General features: G+C 37.2%; 4 protein-coding genes across 5 annotated transcripts; 1 reads left to right on the top strand and 3 right to left on the bottom strand.

Annotated features, from left to right (window-relative positions):
- Positions 1-26: 26 nt before the first annotated feature.
- On the bottom strand, positions 27-1083 carry LOC145764161 (cytoplasmic tRNA 2-thiolation protein 1-like). Its single transcript, XM_082575757.1, has one exon. The coding sequence runs from the start codon at positions 1074-1076 to the stop codon at positions 30-32; it is 1047 nt and encodes a 348-aa protein (XP_082431883.1). The 5' UTR covers positions 1077-1083; the 3' UTR covers positions 27-29.
- Positions 1084-3139: 2056 nt separating this feature from the next.
- On the top strand, positions 3140-8004 carry LOC145745550 (uncharacterized). Its single transcript, XM_082563665.1, has 12 exons — positions 3140-3254; positions 3448-3603; positions 3681-3823; positions 4175-4290; positions 4587-4757; positions 4815-4981; positions 5285-5454; positions 5696-6244; positions 6307-7144; positions 7213-7325; positions 7397-7551; positions 7635-8004. The coding sequence occupies exons 1-12, from the start codon at positions 3209-3211 to the stop codon at positions 7708-7710; spliced, it is 2700 nt and encodes an 899-aa protein (XP_082419791.1). The 5' UTR covers positions 3140-3208; the 3' UTR covers positions 7711-8004.
- LOC145745559 (ubiquitin carboxyl-terminal hydrolase 16-like) lies at positions 7953-12926 on the bottom strand. Of its 2 annotated transcripts, XM_082563676.1 has the most exons (15): positions 12775-12926; positions 12042-12130; positions 11717-11964; positions 11492-11579; positions 10965-11147; positions 10358-10575; positions 10216-10301; positions 10059-10159; positions 9802-9993; positions 9617-9736; positions 9456-9561; positions 8871-8962; positions 8695-8781; positions 8408-8546; positions 7953-8121 (listed from the first exon to the last, which is right to left on the bottom strand). In XM_082563676.1, exons 1-15 carry the CDS (start codon positions 12863-12865, stop codon positions 7985-7987), a joined length of 1977 nt encoding a protein of 658 aa, XP_082419802.1. In that variant the 5' UTR covers positions 12866-12926; the 3' UTR covers positions 7953-7984. The 2 variants fall into 2 exon arrangements, with proteins under 2 accessions (XP_082419802.1, XP_082419810.1); XM_082563684.1 differs by lacking the exons at positions 12042-12130; positions 12775-12926 and having other exon boundaries at positions 11809-11870.
- Positions 12927-13082: 156 nt separating this feature from the next.
- LOC145763366 (cGMP-dependent protein kinase 1-like) lies at positions 13083-21934 on the bottom strand. Its single transcript, XM_082574800.1, has 16 exons — positions 19992-21934; positions 19338-19504; positions 18313-18426; positions 17992-18097; positions 17048-17111; positions 16445-16522; positions 16287-16381; positions 16154-16225; positions 16021-16092; positions 15847-15943; positions 15424-15563; positions 15273-15362; positions 15031-15172; positions 14432-14595; positions 13917-14039; positions 13083-13594 (listed from the first exon to the last, which is right to left on the bottom strand). Exons 1-16 carry the CDS (start codon positions 21662-21664, stop codon positions 13366-13368), a joined length of 3426 nt encoding a protein of 1141 aa, XP_082430926.1. The 5' UTR covers positions 21665-21934; the 3' UTR covers positions 13083-13365.
- Between the last annotated feature and the right edge of the window lie 910 nt (positions 21935-22844).

Below are 22844 nucleotides of genomic sequence, written 5' to 3'. Positions count from 1 at the left end.
GAATCGGAGATAATACAACAAACAATAAATTAAAATTCAATAATTTTTTCATCAACTTTAGTCTGAGTAGAACACGAACAATTCCCGGAACAATTTTCCATTTTTTCGAGTTGTTTTTTAGCCTTGCTTGTTTTGCCCACCCCCAACTTGGGGAGCCCCTTGTTTAAACCCTCCAATAAAACACAAGCTTTGCAAAGTTCGTTGGACGAGATGTAACCACATTGCTTACAGTTTGATAGGGTCGGCATTTTCACCCCTTCTTTAACCCCCATTGCTTCCCCCGAGTGGATAATATCGATGATGGAACTCGGCCGAATCGACTCCAAATCTTTGAGGTAAGTTCTTGCGTGACCCCTGTAAGCATTCGGGGCATAAATACACTCAGTTGAAAAATAATCAAGTTTTTTGTAGTAAGCATACGCGACGATTTCTTTCTCGTACGTGAACTTAAAAGGTTTGACCCGGGGAATCCCCGATGGGTCATCCCCGGTAACAATCGCCGTGCAGCGCTTCAATCTCGCAATGTCACCCCGAAGAATGTTCATCAAAACTGTCTCCGCAATGTCATCAGCATTGTGACCTGTAGCTATTTTGTTGACCCCTAATTTCATAGCCCCACGATCGAGAGCTTGTCGACGGAACACCCCACAAAAAGTGCAATTATTTTTCTTCCCTATTTTCCGCACAATTTTATCCATCGACCATCCGTATAATTCCTCGTATGACAAAATCGTCAACGGCAGATCATATTGCTCCTGGTTACGCTTCACCGTTTCCAAAGAGTCGTCTCGGTAACCACTTATTCCCTCATCAATTGAAAGCAATCTTAGATCCAGTCCGTATCCATGGCGATCATTTAGAGTCTTCATGATGTGGGCAAGCACGGTGGAGTCCTTTCCTCCAGATGCTCCGATCGCAACAATCTCTCCTTTCTTAAACAACTGTGATGTCATAATTGTGTGATGTATTTCAGATTCGAATACCCAATAAAAACATTTCTTACAAACTGCGTCGCCTGTTTTCGGTCGTTTAAGAATCGGCCGGTTGACCTTGCAGACGTTGCAAATTAATACCATGGTTAAAAGTTTTAAATCTACAAAAAACAAAATGAAATTTATTAAAGAATAATTTTACAACACTTGGTCTTAAAGACCCATGTTCAGATGTTCGGTTCCAACTTCTTTTATGTATAACTAAGGCGCTATAAACGATACAAGGGACGGGATGCAGAAGATTAGGGAAGAGTATAAAAATTCCGTACTTTTTTGCATTCAGCAATTTTTTGTTAACGTTTACATACGATTTTGGTATTTTCCGCACCCCGCAACTTCCCGCATTTTAGTACTGCCCGATCTGCCGATACAAACCTGCAAGCTGTAATCAATAATCTGATAATATCCCAAACTGCCACAGCAACTCGAGACTGAGTCGGAGTAACTGATTTTACTCTATGTTTAAGTCGTAAACAGTAACCGTTATTACTTTTAGTGTGGTTATATTTATTTTTTTTTATATATCTTTATCCTGGATGTGGGAATGTTGAAAAAAAGAGTAATAACGGTTACTGTTTACGTTCTTTATTATTATGATGTAATTTGTACAACACATGTGTTTAATTTTTTCGCAAAAAAACAAATTTTGCAGTCATTTTTAGTTAAACAATATTACATTTATTTTTTTATTTCGGTTTTTCGCGCATTAAAAAAAGTAAATAATAAAAAGACCTACAATGAATATTACAACAATGCGGCGGAAAAAATGACAAAATCAATTTAATGATTTAAAACATGCCAAAAGTATTAATGTTTACACAAAGATTTTAAGTATGTTATGGCATGGTCACCAAACCATAAATAATAATACATTTAAAAATGTTATTACTATGTATTAAGTTTTTTTAAACTTTAAATTATGTGTTATAGTTTTTAATTCTTCAAAATTTTACAAAAAAAACGAGGATAAACTGAAACCAAAATTCAAAATACCAGATTACGAAGTGACCTTTAATGCGACCTTTAAATAAATTAAAACGTGATCTTATAAACGCGGTTTTGTATTACCATAAATTCTATTAAGCCCGGATTAACTAAAATCGCACAAAACACAAAATTAAATCGGTGGTTTGGTGTAATTTCTTAAAATAGAAGTTTCGAGATAATTTGACCCAGTTTTTAGTTTTCCAACTTTTCATTATTTTTTTTAATTTTTAATACAATTCATGCAGTTACGTAATTAAAAATAATAAAAACCAATTAAATATGGACCTCCCAATTAAACATAATTTAATTTAAATTTAAGTTTTAATAAATGGATAATAACAGTTTAAATTCGAACAATTACATCATTCACGATTAAAAATAAGTTCCCGGAAAAGCAAGAGCACTAATTTGTCTGTTTTGCATAAAAAACTTTCAAACACGATTAAAATTATCGGACACGACAAAAAACCCAAATTCGTTACTTAACGAAAAGTTATTAAGATTATGACGTCATTAAGGCGTAAACATTCTAGAGTTATACGTGTCAAGTAACATCGTCGCTCGAGGCCACGCTTCCGACTCGCGGTTTGAAATTCTGAATGAATCGCGGGTCTAAACCTCGACGGAAGATGGTACCGGGTTTGGTTAAGACCACATGTTTATCATCAGCTGATGTTGGTGCCGGTTGTGCTGGTGCACCATCTTTGGCAATTTGGTTGGTCCACCATTGTTAGCAACTTGGCTGGTCCACCATTGTTAGCAACTCTTTTTAACCACATAATGGTTTTTGTTATTGTTGCAAAAACTGGCAACAAAGTCAATGTTGTCCACAACTTGCATGACCAAATAAAGCGAAAACATTCAACAACGTTCGATCCTTGTTTTCATTATTTAAGACCCGCGGCAATTATGACATCACAAGACTTCTTATTATAGAACAACAACATTATTCCAGTTCCTTTCGCTAATTTTAGTTACAAAATATTTATTTCATTGTCTCGGTTTCTGGATAGTGTGACGTCACAGAACAGTTCGAGATGGTACGGCCCGAGGATTACCTTTTAGGTAAGCCACAAAAATTCAACAGAAGAAACCATAAAAACAGGGCGAGACGCAAGTTATTGATCATTACAGATTTATATAGCTGCAGGTCACGACAACAAGTCGGGCAAGTTATAAAAACTGAATTTTGTTTCAACAGGTTTTGTAAACCTAAAATAATTGATAAAATGAGAAGAATATTTGCCTTGCTTAGCGTGATTGTTCTTATTAAAAGTAAGTTATAATTACGAAGTAGTTTTACAACATAACTGTAATCTGTTTAAAATAGTTAAGCTTTATTTCGATTCTGCTTTAAATTAAAGAAATTCATTTTTGGTCAAACGTAAAATTATTTTCGCAAATTGCATTAATAAGTTGACAAAAGTGACGACCACTTAAAGTTTGCACAATTTGTTATTTTTTGCAGGTTCGAACGCCCAGGGTTCAAGGGAAGCTCAATGCAGAGCAATCGCTGACGAGCCTCGCCAAACGTGCGGTCCCCACTCGGACCAAACCACATGCTTACAATCAAACCCCAACTGCTGCTGGAGTTCCACTGGACAGATCAAATGTTACATTAATAGTAAGTACTTAGAACTTTTCCGTTAAAAGTTAAAGTTTAATAAGCAACGACTCCATCTTAACAAATAAACACTTCAGCCCAGGTGACTGCGGCGCAAATAAGAGAGGCTCGCAACATGGTTTCAAGCATGGGTGTGAGGAGACCAAAGAACGACGATTATGCACAAAATCTTGGCACGGCTGCAAGGGCCTTCAACGTTGACGCGAATGTGGATGCAAACGTAAGAAAGTGTTTAAAAAAACTTAAGTTTTTCTGCAAGAGCGTTGTGGGTTCAATCCCCACTGACCTCATGCTGTGGCGTCCTTAAGTAAGGTTCTATAAACTCCTGCTGAGCCAGCACTTAATTAGCAGCATAATTATCGGGCAATTATAATCTATAATATCCCAAACTGTCATAGGCAACTCGAGACTGGGTCAGAGTAACTGATGTTACTCTATGTATAAGTCGCGCATTCGACTTTCCCACATCGAGGATAAAGATATATACAAAAAAAGTATATCTGAACTATAAGTATATGCGTTCACCTTATCGAATTTCAACCAAGATATTTAAGTTTAACAACTTTTTCAGGTTGGCAACGAAATCGAATCACGAGCTCTCAGTTTTGGTCCAAGCCTTCCCGGGGGAGCAAACTTGCTTGGACTCTTCTACCCTGAATGCCCGGTACAGGTCCCAATGTGCCATCGGTAAGTTTAGGTTATGAAACCGGCAAGGTGGTTTAAAAAATTGGCTTTACTACATGAAATCATTAGTTCGATTTTCCATGCTTCCATTTTGTAGTGTTCTTGGGTAAAGTGCTATAAACAGTACGGGCTCTTGTTGCTGAGCTAATACTTAATCAGCAACATAATTATCTAAAAATGTGCGCAAAATATTTAAAACCGCAAAAGTCAACTTCGGATTAAGACAATTCAGTTCATGTTTAAACCAAGTTGCATTTACCACAAAGAGAACAAATAAACATCAAATTTAAACTTTTCAGAACCCGTTGTAATTCTCACATCTTCGGAGCTGAAAGCAACCCACAAGCTTGCCTCTCCAACCCGATCTGCTGCTTTGATCAAAACTTGTTCATCCACAAAGCCTTGTTCGGGGAGGGGTACCTAGGTGGCGCCCCTGTCTGCCATCATGGCCCAACATCTCGCTTGTACCAGTAAGTTTTTTATTTGTGACGTCATATTCTAGATTGTAACGCTACCTTTGTTCGCAGACAAATAGCTAACTTCATACCTATCTGGAATCCATTCTATCAAGAAGCGATAGTCAGTATTTTCGAAACAGTGATCGACAACAGCATCCTGAGTTCCAGTCGAGCTGCGAGTTGTCTTGGATCCCAGTTATTAGGGAGTAGATTGAACAGGAAATGCGGATGGAAAGGTAAATCACTTTAACATTATCAATATAACTTAAAAGACTTAAGGCCCTTTTACACGTAACGTAAGAGCAACCATTTAAAATGAAAAGAGTCGTTCCCACGTTCTAAGTTTTGCGAAATTTAAGCAAGATTTCGTAAGCGGTATACTTTTGTTAGATAATTTTTATTAAAATTTAAGTATTATGAGTAAAACAAATCAAAAATTGTTCTTAAATTTACTTTTTATGGAGAAATGGTATTTTTCCTATAACCCGATAAACCGCACAACCAACCCTTGTACAAAACAAACATCTTTGTTTTATTAGATATCTCACCACAAGAGTGCGCACTTCGTGGTTGTTGTTACATCACAGACGACAGTTTCTGTGCGTACCCATTCCAGCTGCCCGGTCAACTCATCCAAGGGCAACAAGAATTTTACCCAGAGCTGATCGCAGATGACATTTCCGAAACTCAATGTCAATCACAGAGCATTGTAAGCAGTTTAAAAAAGGCTGGCAATAATATCCAACATAGCTTTAACCATAGCAGAGTTAACATAATTGGTTACAGATTTATTTCTTTACTATTTAACACTCGTCCAACAGTAGTGGCATACTCTTCATAATCCAATTAATTAAATGGGCATATAACCCTAATTAAGTCGTATTTGGACATTTAAGAAACTTACCAAAGTAGTTTACTAACAAAGTATCCATAATATAACCCTGTTTCAGATTCCTTCGTTCGATCCGAGCATTTTCCGACGACTTCCCTGTCAATGTTACGACGATTCCAGTGACGTAATCGAAGCTTTGACGACGTGTAGTCTTCTCGGAGGAGGAGGATTTTTTGGAGCAGCAGGATCTTTTACTGGAGGAGGCAGCCAATGTTGCACTAACCTCATTGCATTGTTTCCAGGAGCAGAGAACTTAGCCTTGTTGGGAGTTTTCGGAAGCCAGACCTCGAATCCACTTACCGGTATAGGAGGTATTCCCGGATTCGGACTCACCGGAGGACTTGGACTAACCGGAGGACTTACAGGAAACAACGCTTTAACTTCCTTGGCACTAACAGCCGGACTTGGAGCAGGATTTGGAGCAGGACTCGGAGGTGCAGGCGTGAACCAACTAGCGCTTCTAAGTCTTTTCTCTAACCCCACGTCACAAGTCACTTTATCAAACTACTTCTGCCCTTACTTTTATCTTCCGCTTCGAGGCCTGCCCAATTTGTCGAATTTAGTTGAAGGTTGTTGTCAGCTCCAAGCATGTTATCATCGCAAAGTGGTAAGTTATAAGAACAAAACACTGTTGGTTAAGAGTCTGTAACAATCTCTTTTATCTTTCAGAGTGTACGAAGTGCTCCAATATTCGCCCAGTGGTCCGAATGGTCAACCACAGGCGCTTGTTCGTCACAATGCGGCCAGGGAAGCGTCACAAGAACAAGAGTTTGTCTCGTTAACAACAATCAACCATCGAACCGTTGTCCTGGTAACTCGCAAGACTCGATCGCGTGCCAAGGTCAAAATTGTGCGATATGGACGCAATGGACTCCTTATGGAGGCTGCAATGCCGGTTGTGGTGAACCAGGAGTTGAAACCTCAACCAGAGCTTGCTCGCAATCGTTTGGTTGTGGAGGCAACAACCAACGAACCAGACCATGCCAGGGACCAGTTTGCTGGGGACCATGGGGAAGTTACGGACCATGTTCGGCACAATGTGGAACTGGTTCTCAAGTAAGGTCAAGGTCATGTGAAAGCCAGTTTTCCAACCAATGTCAAGGCCCGAGTCAGTCAAGTAGAAACTGCCAAGGGGGTCAGTGTTTTGATTGGGTCAACTGGGGGAGTTATGGCCCATGTTTAGCCGGTTGTAGGCGCTCGAGGACCCGACGGTGCCGAAACTCTTCCGGAAACTTTGTGGACGCAAGTCGGTGTCCCGGAAACCCACAAACAAGCACAGAAGAGTGTTTCACCGGTGCTTGCCTGGATCCCTCGGTTCCATGGGTGGCTTGGTCGGACTGGACCAACTACTCACCATGTTCTGGAGAATGTGGGTTCGGATCCAGGACTCGAACCAGAAGTTGCTTCTACAGAGGCCGTAGAGACTCCCCGATCGGCGGAACTTTGTGCGAGTGCGCGTATGGAAGCCAGAGCTCGACTCAGAGCGAATCCTGCAACCCCCAATCTTGTAAGTAATTCACTTGAACAAGTTAAACTCGTTATCCGAGTAAACCTGTTACCATGAAACCTTTTTAGGTCAATCCCAGGTTCAGTGGACAAACTGGAGCCAGTGGACCGGATGTTCTGCAGAATGCGGCGGCGGAAACCGACAACGTAGCAGACAATGCGTCGACAACCAGAATAGTCAGGTTGGTTCAACCTCCAATGCCAACATACAAAATAATTAGAAGTTTTATTTAATCAAATTATTTTGTTAAAGGTCGCGTCCTCAAGATGTCGCCAAACAAGCAACAACCCTCGAGACACTGAGAGTGGAAGTTGTAACAACAATAGTTGTGACCAAGGATTTGGCCAGTGGTCCGATTATCAATCATGCAGCTGCAGGAACGGACAAAACATCGGAATCAGATTCAGGTTCGTTTCGGCTTTTTATAAGTTGCTGAAAACTGGGGTAAATATTAATTGTTGATTAATTGTTAATTAATTGTTGATTCTAGATGCCGCAATGAATGCCAAGGAGACGACTTCCAACATGAAGAAGGAATTTGCCCAGGTTTTATCAATCCCTGCTAGGCTACGTCACCTGTGTGACGTCACTATTACGTAATGATCTATATGTTAAACGTTATTCCACAGACAATATATTAAGTTGTTATAAACCCTTTACTTTCGTAATTTTGCATGACGTCATTACCACGTGATCTTGAAGTGACGTCATAAGTTTGATACGACCTCACCGTTTGATTATTTTTGTAAGCTTTTAAGAAAAAACCTCGTTTAATTTGTTCGTAATAAACCACATATGGTCATCCTCTTTATTATTGCATATTAAAATAAAAGTTTAAACTCAAGTTCTTATCCTTTCATAAAACAACATATAAGCGTTACAGTTGAGTGCTTTTGCTTGTGACGTCACCATGACGTTGGTGTCACTGATGTGGAACCACTTACTCGGACCTGCCTCTGGTGGTGGAGTGTTTATATCTAAAACATTATTGGTAACATAGTGAACAAAAGGTGTAGTTGCAGAACAGGGTCCTGGGATCGATTCCCACTGCTTCCATGCTGTAATCCCATAAGTTAGTCAATAGAAAAAGTAACATCACTGTTAAGCCTAAAACCAATCAGCAGCTTAATTATCGGGCAATTATAATCTATAATATTCCAAACTGCCAAAACTCGGTAACAAATGTAACTCTAAGTTAAGGTCATGAAGTTGGCCTTCCCACATCGAGGATAAATACAATCACTTTATGGTATATAAACTCACCGTCGAACAAATTTGTGAGTTGCTTGGTCTCTTGTTTGGTTTTTACGTACGCAGTATAATGTCCTCGATGTAAGGTCCCAATGTGTTCGACCACTCCGTACAACTCATAACTTATACAGCCACCATTATCAGCATAAATCTACACATAAACATATTAAATATTTGACCACAATGGGCATTTTCTTAAGAGAAAATATAAACAATGGAAACAGACAATACTACTATAAACAGGACTTTACATTGTTATAAATAAACATGACAACAATGGGCATTGTTAGATTACAAACCTCGCAGTTTGAAGTACAGAACGAAGAGATGTCGATAATTAACGGAATTTTGACATATTTGTTGATTTTACGAAGGCTTGATCTGTTCTGTGTAAAAGTAATCATTCTATGACATCATAATACAATAGGTAGTCCTCATTATTTATTTTACAATAATCCATTATTACATCACAAACCTGTTGGAAACGTTTAAGATGAATTGTGAAAATTGAAGGAGGTTTTGAAATCAACATTTGCTTGCTGGCCGTGCAATAAACCAACTTGTTATCTAAACATTTAACAATTGTTGTAACTATTAACAATGGTTGTAACAATCAACAATTGTTGTAACTATTAACAATGGTTGTAACAATCAACAATTGTTGTAACAATCAACAATTGTTGTAACTATTAACAATGGTTGTAACAATCAACAATTGTTGTAACAATCAACAATTGTTGTAACTATTAACAATGGTTGTAACTATTAATAATTGTTGTAACAATCAACAATTGTTGTAACTATTAACAATGGTTGTAACAATCAACAATTGTTGTAACAATCAACAATGCTTGTAACAATCAACAATGGTTGTAACAATCAACGATGGTTGTAACAATCAACAATTGTTGTAACAATCAACAATGCTTGTAACAATCAACAATGGTTGTAACGATCAACGATGGTTGTAACAATCAACAATAGTTGCAAAAATAAAACCACAAACAAAAAACAATTGTGAATGTAACAATTTAAACAATAACCCCAATAATGTTAAAACCTTTATTATTTTGTAATTTTGTGCAGTTCTCGCATCCAAACTTGTTGCTCCCGGTCAACATTTCAGCTTTCGTGAATTGGTAGAAACACGAAGGGATTGAACATTCCTACAATTAAAATAGTAATTAACCAACATTAATTAATAATTAATTAATTACAAACCTGGTTTTGTGACAAATTTCTCTCATGGAAAGGTTGAGGTAGTTGTCGGCAAAACTCTGTGAAACTTTTTTCCACTCGAGGGCATAAGGGAGTATCAAACAGGGTTTCCCTCGACTTTGACTAAAGTTGACACAAAACCAAAACGTTAATTAGTTAACGAGTTTTAATGATTAAAATTTAAAAACCTTTTTTTGAAGAATTTGTTCGTCCGAAGAATCTTTGTTCGTTGTTTGCTCGGAAACACTGGAATCGCTCAAACGTAAATTTTCAAATTTTTTGAGCGGACAAATTTCTGAAGTTTCCAAATTATTCTCAATCAGGGTTTCCGGTAAATTTTTTTCTTGAATATTATCCGATATTTCACACCCACCTTTGACCTTGGAAAATTTCACGGTTAAAAATGTTGAAAGTGAACGACAAATTAACAAATTTTATTAAAAACCTGAATTTTAAAATTTGTTAAAAGTTCCGTGAAAGATTCAGAAATAATTAACTCGGCAACACTGGAAGCAAATTGATCTAATTTCTCATTGAAATATTTGTCTGCAAAAAAACAAAATTTAAACTTTTTGAACGAAATCTTTTAACTAAAAACAAACCTTCAAAATTAAGTTTTTTCTTTCTTATTTTGTTTTTTCGTTTTCGTTGTTTTTTTGATTTTTTTGTCAAATGTTTACTCGGGGTCCTAAAAATATTATTTAAATTATTTTAAAGTTTATCCTCAATTTATTAAAACTTTACTTTTTGATCAATTGAACTTCATTGTTGTCCCCTTTGTTCTGGTCATTGTTGCCTACAACTGTATGCCCATTGTCACACGTATTGTTATCTCCATTGTTATGCCCATTGTCACAAGCATTGTTATCCGCATTGTTATCAGCATTGTTGTGCAGAGGGCGATGGTTTTCTTCAACAATGGGAAGGGAAATATCGTGAAAACTTTCCTCAACTTCTGTGACCTTTAAAATTAAACAACCTTGAAAACTTATACCTTACAAGGTGCTAATTAACCTCTGTTAATTACCTCAACATTAATTTTCTATTAAAATACTTTTGTTATAAATTAACTGGTATGGTAGAGTAGGGGTTAAAACACTTGGGTTCACCACATGGGGCAATGGGTTCGATTCCACTGTGATGTGGCACCCTTAAGTAACTGTTTTAAATAATCCACAAACCAATCATCAAATAAGTTACCAACCCAGGACTAGGTTGGGGAAATAAATGTGTTACGTTTTTAAGTTTAGGGTTTGCTGTCATCCATCCCTTATTAAGATAGATATAAATACAAAAAGCCAGTGTGAAAATCAAGCTAAGAATTTTTTATTTTAACAAGAAATGTTTTTACCGTTCCACATTGATCACAGAGAACTGAACTTTTTAATTTTCCCTCAAAAACTTTGTCCACAAAAGTTGGCAAATTGGAGACAAAATTTCCATAAAAACGAATTTGTTCTCGAACCTCATCTGAGACATCTTTTGCTTTCGCTTTTTCAAGATTTAAACTTTTTAAAATTCCTTGTTTTCTTCGCTAAAAAGTAAACAAAAAATCAGTCTGAATAACTCACATTATATCACATACAACTTAAGATTGGGTTTGTATAACTAGAGCTACTTTAAATTACAACAGTCAATTCAAACCAAATTGTTCAACATAAACAAACAAGAAAAAAGTATTTAAACTGATGATTAGGTATCGTACTGTTTATAGCGCCTTAATCAAGGGCGCTACAGCATGAAATCAGTTGGGATTGAACCCACGACCTCATGGTGGTGTAGCAAGTGTTCTTATCACTACACCTTGCAGCCGGTTGATTTTATATGTTGGTTTGTCTAGGACTATTTGGGGTTTTAAGCTGCTTATCAAGTACTTACCTTAATCTCTTCATCTTTTAATGAGTTGAGAAAACAGTGATAAAGCTCCTGGCTGTCATGTTGATCATAGCCCTTAAACCTTGGGTTCCTAACAAAAAGACAAGAACATTAGTTATTAAACCTCACAAAATATATATTCAATTTCTTTATAGATATATCACGTGTGATTAGTATATAATTGTGTAAGTCACAAACTGAATATTTTTAGGAGTTTAGAAATCAAACCCGTTGCAAAGTTGGGTGAAAAGTGAACGGGGCGAAACAGAAATATTCCGAGTTTGTCGTTTTCCTAAAACTTTATCACGAATCGTTGAAACCTCATCGAGAAATTGAATCCAAGATTTTGTCAGCGATCCAACTGGGCCGAGGATAAACTCCAAAGGTGGCACCTTACTCCCCTCTTGTGGTGGAATTGTGATCTTTTGATCTTGTTTTTTCAAAGCTGATTCCAACAATTTGGTATTCATCAAGTTCTGTTTTAAAAATAAAAAATAAATTTTCAAGCAAATACAAATTCCTTTGTTTATAATAAAGTTAAATCAAATTTAACCTGAACGATGCTGTTGAAAAAGCAAGTGTTTCCCAAATTCATTAAACCGGGGGGACAACAAAAAGTTTCCTGGGTTGCATTGCCATCAACTACAGAATTTAAAATTAAATTTATTAATACTGAACAAGAAGAAAAACTAAAACATTTGACTTAAAGGTGATATGCTAAAAGAGCTGTAAGTATCAAACCAAAGACCCTATGAAGCAGTTTGGAAAGTAGGACAGTGTGCATGCACGAGATGTTTTAACGTTTAAAAAAATGCACGCCTGGCAAACTGGAGAAGAACGTTTCAGAAAAGTTTACGCAATTAAAAATTAACCAACACTAGTTTAAGTTTGGATATTAATTGGGTTTAATTTTAGTTGCCAAGTAAGTTTTTTTTATATATATCTTTATCCTCGATGTGGGAAAGTCAAATGCGCAATCTAAACATAGAGTAACATCAATTACTCCAACCCAGTCTTGAGTTGCTTTTGACAAGTTGAGGTATCGATTATAATTGCCTGATAATTAAACTGCTGGCTCAGCAGGAGTTTATACCGTTTATAACGCCTTACTCAGGGGCGTTACAGCATCAAAGCAGTTGGGATTGAACCCACAACCTCAAGTGTGGTGTAGCAAGTGTTCTTACCATTACACACAAGCTGTCAGGAGTTCATTGCTTTTGACTGTTTACAGACAAACACCCACCCTAATTGGTAAAAAGTTGTTAATAAATAGGAACAACAGTTACCATTATTATTCTTGTTTGTTGATTTTTCTCTTAAATTATTTTTTTCCACTTTTGTATCTTGTCGTCTTTGCCTCGCTCGTTTTTTTCCCATTTTAATAAAACTTTATAAAAATTTACTCAAAAATGCAAATACCAAACTTAACCTTACCAACGCAGCGTAAATCTATAGCAAATAATGGCTCTTATTGTCATAAAACAAAGCTCATTGTTTAAATATTTTAACACAAACACTGTCAGACTGTAAACAAATAAAACATGTGTTCAGAATCAGTCAACCATGGAATACTATTTTAAATTAAGGATAAACTCTTCAGAATTTTTATTATTTTTTAATTAAATTTACTTAAAATTTCAAAATTAGTTTCATGCAATTTTCATTACATTTTTACTTAAACAAGAATAAAAGAAACGAAGCGCAACAATGTTTGAGTAATAACGTAATAATAACTAGAAAATTACGTCACAATAACGTTTGTGATGTCATGATTGTCATCTCGCCTCTTCTGGTAGATCAAGGCAGAATAGAGTGACGTCACTTTGATTAAGGTGACGTCACTATTACTATAGTTCGTGACTAATGACGTCACAAGTTCAAAAGTCGGAATCCCAACCAGTGACGTCATCAGGGGGGTTTCCGTCCTCGTCTTCGGGGAATTTATCAAAGTTTGAAGAATCGGAGGCGGAAGTGACGTTTGGCACGATCGGGGGCGCCATCTTGCGGCTTTGTAAACCCTCCCAGTTGAATCCATCAAACCACTTGTGCTTCTGGATGTCCTTGATTCCGCTTCGTTGGTTTCCAAGACGTTCGGATGGGTTGTCCCTGGAATAAAATCAAGTTAAATAAAACAATTTTCAGAGCTTTATTAGCGTCGTCCGCCGGTTTAAACGAGTAGTACTAAAATGAATGCAAAAAGGGCGAAATGTACAAAAGAAGATTAGGGTGAGGTTATAGAAATTCCGCCTTTTCCGCATTTTATAAACTTGGCGAACGACGCTAATAGAGCTCCCAACTAAGTCCCTGGTAACTCTGTCTTAGTAACTGTAAAAATTGCTTTTAGGAATATAATTAGCTTTGCAGCATTTAACGTAATTTTCGTATTTTTAATTTGTGTGTTCTATTATTAATGTTTCCAAAAAATTACCTGCACAATTTTCTTATAAGACCTCCTGCATTCTTTGATATTTTCTTTGGAAACTCTACTTTGTCGATTCCCTTCAAGATTTGGTTGTAAGTTTTCATTGGATCGCTACCAGAGAACGGAGGGCTAAAAATTAAATTAATTATCAGAATGTTGACTTAATTAATGCTAAAGCTAAAATATAAACTATTTTAAATCTTTTTTTTTTGTACAAATCTTTATCCTCGATGTGGGAAAGTCGAATGCGCGACTTAAACATAGAGTAACATCAGTTACTCCGACCTAGTCTCAAGTTGCCTGTGCCAGTTCGGGATATTATAGATTATAATTGCCCGATAATTATGCTGCTGATTAAGTGCTGGCTCAGCAGGAGTTCATACCATTTATAGCATCTTATTTAAGGGTGTTACAGCATGAGATCAGTTGGGATTAAACCCATGACCTCATGGTGGTGTAGTAAGTGTTCTTACCACTACACCATGCTGCTGGTCTTAATTGCTAAAAATCATTCATTTTACCTTCCAGTCATTAGCTCAAACATGAGGATGCCTAAGGACCAATAATCCGCGGATAAATCATGTCCTTTGTTCAATATAATCTCAGGGGCAACGTACTCCGGGGTTCCGCAGAACGTCCACGTTTTTCGGCTAAATCCGATCCGTTTTGCGAATCCAAAATCAACCTAAAAGATTTTTGTTTTAAATTGCAAAAATGTATTTTAATGCCAAAATAACGCCCTTTTTAAAGGTTTTGAAGATGCTAATTTTTATCCCCAATGCCGACAAGTTAACTTAACATGCTATACTGAAAAGTTTTGCAATTTTGTAAGTGATGTTAATAGTATGTTAGTATGGTTGACACTGAATCACAAAATGGCTTCAAAACCTTTAAAAAATGTCTGCGGTACTTACAATTTAATTTTTAAAAAAATTTTAAAATGATTAACATTAAAAACCAGGTTACCATATTTTTCGGGTGACGTAGAAAGACTAACTACCGTAGTGAATGTATACAACCATTTACAACCATTGTATACAACCATTTTTGTGTTCAGTGACACCAACTTTATCAAGTTTTGAATATATAACTTTAACAATAATAGTAAATCCAAACCCACCAGTTTAGCGTAACCCCGTTCATCCAGCAGCAAGTTCTCGGGTTTAAGGTCCCTGTATATAACCCCCCTTGAGTGCATGTAGATAAAAGCTTCCACCACGCAGGCTGTGTAGAACCGCGCAGCTGAGTCGTCGAAGTTACCTCTGTAATATAAATATTACTTTGTGACGTCACTATGATTATTGTTAAGTTATTACTATGACGAAACACTATAATTAAGCAATAAAGTTATTGTGACGTCACCTGTCTCTTAAAACCGTCCACAATTCCCCTCCGAGACAAACCTCGAGCAACATGTAGATGTACTTCGCGTCTTTAAAGGTCTTGTACATTCTGTGACGTAATAATAAACGTTAAAAATATTTCCTTATATTATGACGTCACAGTGACTTACTTTACAATAAAGTCGGAGTGACATTCCATCATTATTTTCTTTTCGTTTTTGATATGTTCCTGCTGCCTCGTGTCCACTATGTGGCGCTTTTTTAGCACCTTCATCGCGTAAGTCTTTGTGTCGTCACTTTTAAGTTCCACCTACGTAGATATACCAAATTTTAGAACCAGCAATATCAACATGAATACAATGAACCCCATGGACACTTTTCAGTTTGTGGTAGGTTAGTATATAGGGCATATGAATACGAGCCGAAAGGTTTCGGGTTCGAGCCGCACCAATGCCCCATTATTCGCCCTTCAGTCTGACGTTTACAGATAGCTTAAACACGTCAAAACACCCTTCCCAATAAAATTACAAATTGCTTGAACAAGCAACAACCCCCTGATATAAAACCCAACAGCTGTTAATATTTTAACAAACCAGTTCGACTCTTCCGAAGCCCCCGACACCCAGGGTGTCGATGGCGGTAAAGTCCTTCAAGGTCAAACTTCGGTAGAAACTTCGGTCGGTCTCGGACCTAGAAAGTTTTTAATTAAGTTCATCAATACAAGAAAACATCTAACGTATCAATACTAAATTATGACGTCATAATACCTTATAGCTGGAATTTCGTCGTATTGTTTTCCACGAACGCTTTCCAGGTCTCCAATCAGTTGCGTGAATGCTCTGTAATTGTGACGTCATTACAATCTAATAAACAATTAATTGTTACAAACAATCAACTTACTGTCGATCGATGACCAAACATGTTGCTCCATCGGAACCATCCACGACCACGTTCGCGGTCCTCAGATCCTCTCTGTAATATGACGTCATAATTAGTTATTCCCCACTGTGGGATTTTCCCTATTGGTACCTACCCTTGCAGGGCTTTCTCTCCGAACCAATCACCTTTTCCCAACTGGCGGATGAATTCGTATTCGTTCGAGGAACTACTTCGTTTCGTGACTTTAACCTGCGCGGAAGAATACCAAATTTTTTATCAAATATCCGGGATTTAAATTTATGTTCCGCTTACGTTTCCTTTGCTGATGATGTAGAAGGTGTCTCCGATCGCGCCTTGTCTTATGATGAAGTCTCCGACGTTATAGTGACACTACAATCAAACATTATGACGTCATATTATTTGAAAATTATTAATTAGAGTAGCAACGTGACGTCACGAACTATGTATGATAACGCGTTTGTTTGGCGTTAAACTTTGGAGAAGATCGAGTTTAAAGATTCGTCCAAAGTTGAGATAAACAAAACCTCCCTGGCATGAAATTAAGAAAAGATAAAATCTCGAAATCGATTTCTAATTACTCCTTACACACAGTTTATAACATCTCGGTTAATTGTGATGGGAGAAACGAGGTTGTGACGTCACTAACGAAGTTTTGCTCAACAAACAAAGAGCAATTAAGGAATTGTTTAACGAGACTTTGCCTTTTAACCCGGAATTACAAAACAAAAGTTTTATCAAAATTTTAGATAAAAAAAAACAATTAAAAGTATTTGATATTGTGCCCAGATAACAACAAATCAATAAAAATTATCCAGAGCCAGTGTTTTAACTTAAATGTTATAACCAAGCCATTAAATATTAGGAATAAAAATAAAACATAAATCGGTCACTAACCTCGTCCATAACATCGACCATCTTTCTCAACATATCTTCGCGAAGTTCAGCAAAAGTTGGAACACTAAAACAAAAAACATTAAATTAAAAGCGAAATTATTTAAAAACACAAAATACTAAACTTGTTAAATTAAATAAATGACCACAGCATTTTAAGCCGGTAGCGAGGTGTAGTGGTAAGAACACTTGCTACACCACACATGAGGTCGTTGGTTCAAACTCCACTGATCTCATGCTGTAGCGCCCTTGAGTAAGGCGCTATAAACGGTACGAACTCCTGCTGAGCCAGCACTTAATTAGCATCTTAATTATCGGACAATTATGATCTATAATATTCCAACCTGCTACAGGCAACTCGAGACTGGGTCGGGGTAACTGATGTTACTCTATGTCCACATCGAGGATAAAGATATATACAAAATAAACAAGAATCAAATATTTAAATAACAACGTTAAACTTGAAGGTATAGTCGCCCCGAAGTTAAAGGGAATGTTCAAACATCAAAGGAAGGTCGTAATTAAATTTGAACTAGAGATTAACCAACAGCTTAGGTCGCTGATTAGCCGCAAATTAAATCAAAGTTACACCCGAGCCGTGACATGGCAGAATAACGTTTCCACCTTTCCGATATTATTTTATATTTATCATTAAAGTGGGATTTAACATTTAACATCGTTCCCCGGACCTTGTATCAAGTTGGTTCAACAGTTAGGGATAATACAGAACTTTGGCGGTTAGGGATATGAAATTATCTATTGGCTTAGCAGGAGTTTATACCGTTTATAACATCTTATTTAAGCGCTACAGCATGAAAGCAGTGGGAATCAATCCCAGGATCTCATGTAGTGAAGCCAAGTGTTCAAACCACTACACCATGTTGTCTGTTTTTTGTAAACGAAAGGTTTCTTGAACAAAGTAATTTAAAATATTTTTATATTTTAACCTTTTTAGAAACTCAAGATATTCAGTGTGTTTCAACAAACCAGTTCGCATCATAATCGCCTGGAAACAATGTCGGTCAATCGCCCATAATCGAACGTGAGTCGTCGCTGTGAATAATAAGGATTGTGACGTCATATTAATAATCTCTTTTATTAGTCAGCCGACCAATTAAAAATTAGTAATTTTAGGCGAATTAAATAAAGTTTGATTCAGTAAAAATAGGTTGTTTTTTAATTAAAAAATAAATCCAACAATAAAGTTAAAAAGCTTAATGAGATTGTAAAATTAAAGGAAAATAAACTTCAAATAAACTCATGCAAACCTTTGACAGTTGCTGTCCTGGTGCAATTATACAAGATCGCCAGTTCCCCAAACACCTTTCCTTCCCCCATGTTGCATAAGTGGGAACCTGATTTCGTTACAGCGACTTTCCCTTCTGTAATGATGGATTAAAGTCGTGAACTTTTTACTTGGAAAGTTTGGATTACGCGGAACGTTTAAGAAGATTAAATTCATCTTAATTTTAAGTTTAAAATAACCCGGACAAACATGTTTGGTTCTAAGAGTTAAATGTTTGACTAATTGTAATGATTAACTCTTTTAAAAACGCAAAACATCAGCGAAACTTATCAAAGATTTCATCATTTTTTTGACATGTTTTGTTCTGTTTACATCCAAAATATTAAACCCAGCACCCAACGTTTTACTTAATATACAAAACATTGAACTTGTTTGTTTATTAAACATGAGCCCTACAAGCGATAACATTTAAATTTGTTTCATTTTAAAAAATATATCTGTTACAAGAAAATTTTTGATTATTTTATAGTTTATGACTTTTAAATTTTATTGAAATTGTGTTTTACAACCTAATGATGATTTGATGAATATTCATATGAACAGGTAGATCAATAATAATATAGTTATGGATATTATGATGTACATTGGATTAATTTTGAAATATTGATCTATTAATTTAAATATGTTGTTGTGTTAATTTTAAAAGCTTTATGCTATCCTTTATGTTTTAATAAACATAAAAGCAGCTTCCCAACTGACTGGCGTGGTAACGACGGGCGACATAATGTAGTGGTCAGAACATTTGCCACACTACATGAGGTCGTGGGTTTAATCCCCACTGATCTCATGCTGTAGCGCCCTTGAATAAGGCGCTATAAACGGTATGAACTCCTGCTGAGCCAGCACTTAATCAGCAGCATAATTATCGGGCAATTACAATCTATAATATCCCAAACTGTCAAAGGCAACTTGAGACTGGGTCGGGGTAGTTGGTGTTACTCTATGTTTGGGTCATAAACATAACCCATATTGAGGATAAACACTCACCTTCCAGCACGTACACCAGCGACCCTACGTCACCCTCCTTTATGATGCAACTTCCGTTACTGTACTCCACAGGGTACATACACTCCACGATCTCCTCGATCTGAATCTCCTCCAGATGTTTCATGAAATCGTTCTCCAGGATCGCTCCTCGGATGAGGCTCTTCGTTCTAAACATACGTCACAAGTCATTTTGGTGTCATACACAGTAATTACGTTTTAATTTCTTCAACATTAGTGTTAGGACGTCACAAGAGGGTATAGTGCGTTATCGCTCGTTAAAACAATTCAATTAAATTCTAGAATATTATTATTGTTATCAAGATACTAAAAAGTTTCGTAACATCGAGTTTTGACATCAAACAAAGTCACGTGACCTGATGCTTTTGCGATAAATTAAAACGAATATAAACAACATTCCATCACGAACTAGCCTCTGGCTACCTTTAATTAAATCCTAATATTTCGGCCCACCCCGTATATTAAGTAAAAGAATTGTTAAAAACAATTCCTACAATTACAACAATAACTTAAACAATGTCAACTATGGCATCGCCAATAACCATGACATAAACAATGACAATGACAATCAACTATTTTAAACACAATGGAAACAATGAAAACAACAGTAGAACCATTTTTAAGCGAAAAACTTACTCGGTCGACTTCGGGACCAATTTCACATTTTTTGGTTGAATCGAAGTCGCGTTGTAGGAGCTGGGTTCGGCTGATATCGCGTTACGCTTCAGTCGTTTTGGGGTTACAGATGACTGGCCACGTGACGTCGACGGTTGTTCACGTGACGTCATGTAACATTTGGTAAGATTTGATGACGTAGATTGAGGAGAATTTCTCTGATTATTCTTCGAATTCCGGCATTTTAGTTTCCCCGACGATGCCCCGTCCATTGGTCCTTGGGGTGGAACGTTAAGGTGATTGGACCCCAAATGAGGGGATTTACCGATCATAGGGTCCATGAAACCTGGGGTCTTGAAAGTAGGTTCGATGGGGGTCCGAGGCGACCTCGGGGGCGAAGAGTAAGACTTCCGATTTAAAGATTCTTTGCTCCTAGCCGAGTTTAAGCAAAGATTGACGTTCAATATCTCGGCCATTTTGACCTGATTGCTTGTAACACTACAACTCGCGTAAGGTTCGTTTACTTCCATGGGTTTGTAGGTATTTACCCCAAACGCACCCCTTTTTAATCCCCCAAATGTGGGTCCCATCAAAGAGTTTACGCCGAGGGTGTTCCCCCCGAATTGATGACGTCGTTGTTCGGCCAGTACAGCGGCTTGTTGAAGAAGTAACATTTGTTGAGCTTGAATTCGGTGGAAGTAAGAAGTTTGATCAAAGTAATCCTGGTCGGCATGGTAACCGGAAAATCCGCTCGGTTGGCATGGAAACATGTTAAACATAGGCGGCGTTTGCACAGCAACGGTAACTAGGGTAGGTTGATAAGGAAAATACCCCTGATTGTGAGCAGGTGGGGTCACAGGGGACTTGAACCCGGGCGCTTTGTTTTGGGGCGAAGATTTTGGGGTTTTCATGTAAGAGAGCCCCCGTTTCCACAGGGAGTTTCTTCTTTTGTTTTGCTGCTGGGGGGGTTCAACAATCTCCGGTTTCTTCTTCCACTTCTTCTTCAGCCACTGATGGACGCTCGATTTCTTCCTTGTTTTTGGATGACTCTCGATCGCCATTCCCTCCAACCTCTGGATCGAATCCTTGCAACTTCCGCTCGAGTTATCCTCATCAAATCTCACCCTCTTTAACTCATCCGGTTCTTCCGTGAAACTCCGCCGTTCGAGCTGATCCGCGTGAGTTAAAGCAGTCGGGAAAAACACCGAGGAGTTGCCGGATAAGTTCGAACCAGCTCTCGACCTTATTTCCTGTCTGGTCGCGTTATTATCAAGCATTGTGACGTCATTTCTAAAATATCCGGCCGTTAAGTAATTGTTCGAGTTTCCACCCGAGTGAATCGAATACCCCAAACAATCCGTCGATAAGTTGCAATTGTTTGTTTCCTGTGACATCATAGACCTATTTTGTAGGTGATCCGCGTTCTGTCTATTTTCTTCGGGCATTTTACTCTCGTTTATAAAGTCTAAAGCATTCATAGAATAAGTAGAATCTGTCGGATTATGCGAAGCTATTTTCCTTCCTGGTTTAAACAGCACAGACTTGAACTTGTCTAACTGGCATTGTAGAATGTTGATATGTTCAACTTTCTCGCGAACAAGCGAACCGAGCGCTTCAATAACTTGGTCCTTTTTCCTTAGCTCGGCCAAGTTTTGCCGAATTGTAAACTGAAGTTCTCGCAAACTACAGCACATGCCCGGGGCGACGCGATTCGATCTTATTAACAAACTTCGACAGAGCCGCGTTAATTAACTTAATCCTAAAACACGAAAATATTTTCCTCTATTCGAAACATCGAGAAAATATAAAAAGCCTTTTGTGATGTCACACCTATAGTTATGTTGACCTTTAACCTCTATTAGTTACCTAAACTCGACCTTTGACCTAAAAGCTTTTATGGAAACATTTTAACAATTCTGGTACTTAACAAAGTCAACAAACTTTTACTTGTTACGTCATAATCATCTATAGTGCATTCACACTCGAATGACGAATGGTTTCGCGTTTCATCTTTTTTGTCACTCGATGAAAAAATCAAAAAACATCGATATTCAATCAAAAAAAAATTGCTTTTTTTAATTTTAAAACTAGATTTGATTCACGCTAATAAACTTTAATTATTTCGTGATTCAAACCTCACAATCCAACGTTTGTTGCTAACAAACAATAAACAATAATTCAACGTTTGTTGCTTACAATAAACAATAATTCAACGTTTGTTGCTTACAATAAGTAATAATTCAACGCTAATAAACAATAGGTAATAATTCAACGTTCCTAACATAAGTAGCGAATGAGAATCAATTCGTTGAACTCCCCGAGGAAGTTTTGTTAATTATCGAGACGACAAATTAAACATTTTAACAAATTAAAAACTTGATTTTAACAATTTCGAAACCTCTTCAACAAATAATAAGTTTTTGTCACGTCACAAACATTATGAAGTTACGTCATAATATAATATATCACAAGTGAGGTAAAAATATGACGTCACAAACATGTATTCTTCATTTTTAATTAGTAAGGACATATACGTCACCAACAAAACTTAATGACGTCACTAACCTTTTAGGTTTGTCATGGGTTTGAACTTGAACTGGATCTGCGAGCAAGTTGGGTTCCGCGCTGATCCCTTGCGCCCTCTGTGTTCGGGGTCGATGACGTGATAACACCCCTAGTTGACGCTGTTGGGTCGGAAATATCGACTGAAACAAACCAAGTTGTTACAACTTGGAATTTAAAACAATTTAAAATATTTTTACCTGAAATTTATCAAGTTTCGCTTTGAGTTCCTCGATTATGACGTTTTTCTCCGCCAATGAACCTTCCAAATCTCGAATTCTTTCATCTTTCAGCAACAATTTATCCCTTAAA

This window comes from Corella eumyota, chromosome 1 (genome assembly GCF_963082875.1).
Source record: "Corella eumyota chromosome 1, kaCorEumy4.1, whole genome shotgun sequence".
Classification (NCBI taxonomy): Eukaryota; Metazoa; Chordata; class Ascidiacea; order Phlebobranchia; family Corellidae; genus Corella; species Corella eumyota.
This window is presented reverse-complemented; position numbering and strand designations above follow the sequence as displayed.